This window comes from Cynara cardunculus (assembly GCF_001531365.2).
Source record: "Cynara cardunculus var. scolymus isolate 2C chromosome LG 15, CcrdV1, whole genome shotgun sequence".
Taxonomy (NCBI): domain Eukaryota; kingdom Viridiplantae; phylum Streptophyta; class Magnoliopsida; order Asterales; family Asteraceae; genus Cynara; species Cynara cardunculus.
Window position 1 is genome coordinate 19,519,867 of NC_037542.1, and position 1,961 is coordinate 19,521,827.

The 1,961-nt window shown below is 43.1% G+C and overlaps 1 protein-coding gene across 1 annotated transcript in view; it reads right to left on the bottom strand.

Annotated features, from left to right (window-relative positions):
• LOC112528745 (glycine-rich protein DOT1-like) overlaps positions 1–925 on the bottom strand; it is a 1,863-nt gene extending 938 nt beyond the window's left edge. Inside the window, exon 1 of the mRNA XM_025139804.1 lies at positions 13–925. Within this exon, the coding sequence (XP_024995572.1) occupies positions 13–925 (913 nt within the window). The remainder of the gene's footprint in view (positions 1–12) is intronic.
• Positions 926–1,961: the final 1,036 nt, after the last annotated feature.

Genomic DNA, 1,961 nt, shown 5'->3' on the forward strand with positions numbered 1-1,961 from the left:
CTTCTCCTGCACCATAACCACCACCATGTGCTCCATCTCCTCCTCCAATGCCAGCACCTCCTCCGCCACCACCACCATGTCCACCTCCACCACCAACACCACCATCGATACCACCACCACCTCCTCCTCCTGCTCCTTCTCCTGCACCATAACCACCACCATGTGCTCCATCTCCTCCTCCAATGCCAGCACCTCTTCCGCCACCACCACCATGCCCGCCACCAGCCCCAGCACCACCAGCATATCCACCACCACCTCCTCCTCCTGCTCCTTCTCCTGCACCATAACCACCACCATGTGCTCCATCTCCTCCTCCAATGCCACCACCACCACCACCACCATGTCCACCTCCACCACCAGCACCTACACCACCATCATATCCACCACCGATTCCACCTCCTCCCCCTGCTCCTTCTCCTGCACCTGCACCATAACCACCGCCATGCGCTCCACCTCCACCCCCTCCACTGCCACTACCACTACCACCACCACCTCCACCTCCAGCTTCTCCACCACCATGCCCTACACCACCATATCCACCACCGCTCCCCCCTCCTACTCCTCCACCATAACCTCCACCTTCTGCTCCTCCTCCTCCTCCACCTCCTCCAGTTCCACCGCCTCCACCTCCACCTCCGGCTGCTCCACCACCATACCCTGCACCACCACCTTTCCCTGTTCCACCTCCGTATCCAGCCCCATGATCCCCTCCTGCACCATAACCACCACCTCCTCCATCGCCGGTACCACCTCCACCACCACCACCTCCTGCTAAACCACCATGAGAGTACTCTTCAACAGTGAAGAGAGCTCTAGTCGCCACACTAATGCCCAAACCTAATAACACCAAGAACACCACACTTGAAACTTTGTGAACAGCCATGGGGAAAGAAAGTGAAGACTGTGAGTTGTTGGTGATTTGCATGAAATTGGTTGCATATATATAGGCATTGGCTAGGGCTTTAAGAAGACTACTTCAAGTGGCCTCACCAGTAACCACATGCAAAAAGAGAAGGTCCTTCACTTATGACCCTACATGGTGGTTGGTGGTTGAAGCTAGTGGTGCTTTTTGCTGTTACCCACACTTTGATCCCTTATGCCTATCCACTCACTACTCAAATACTTAAATCGATTTTCAAGTTGACATATATAATAAAATACCGATTTCAAATCTTACAAAGGTTGTCTCTTGAATTATCTATCTATTGGCAACACAAATTGCATTTCATATATATATATATAGAGAGAGAGAGATATATATATATATATATTCCATTTTCCGATTATATATATATATATATATATATGATATTAATTGAACATATAGATTTTTAATCTATTCTATTTATAGGTTGGGTTTCAACGAGAATAAAAATTATGGTGAGAACGGTGGGAATACTTCTAAATCGTTTGATAAATTAGTTTTTTTATCTAACGATTAAAAAAATTACCAACCTTCAATTATTCTTTAATTGACTGCTTTCTAAAACACGGACTTTCAACTACATTCATCAACTTTTATTTTCACTTTCACTTGCTTTCACAAACTTTTATATGTATGGATTTATTAAAATTTCAGTAGTCATGGTACTAAAAATAGTTCAATGATGCCATGAAGGTAAAAAGTAAGGGTAAATGAATGTTTTGTTCTTATATTCTTCCATACAATAAATGCTATATACGAAAGGTTTGAGGTTTTCGAAATCTCCTTCATTGTGCATTTAATGTATGTATGAATAATTGATACGTTTTCTCCATATAATGTTCCATCTTTATAACATATATATATATATATATATATATATAGAGAGAGAGAGAGAGAGAGAGAGAGAGAGAAGTGATCATATGAAAACCGCATTCATTTGTGTAAACCGTGCAAACCACCTTCATCTGTCGATTTCATTGTTTAATCTTATGAAATTTTTTCATGAAATTGTTTAATCTTGTGAAATTGTTTCATA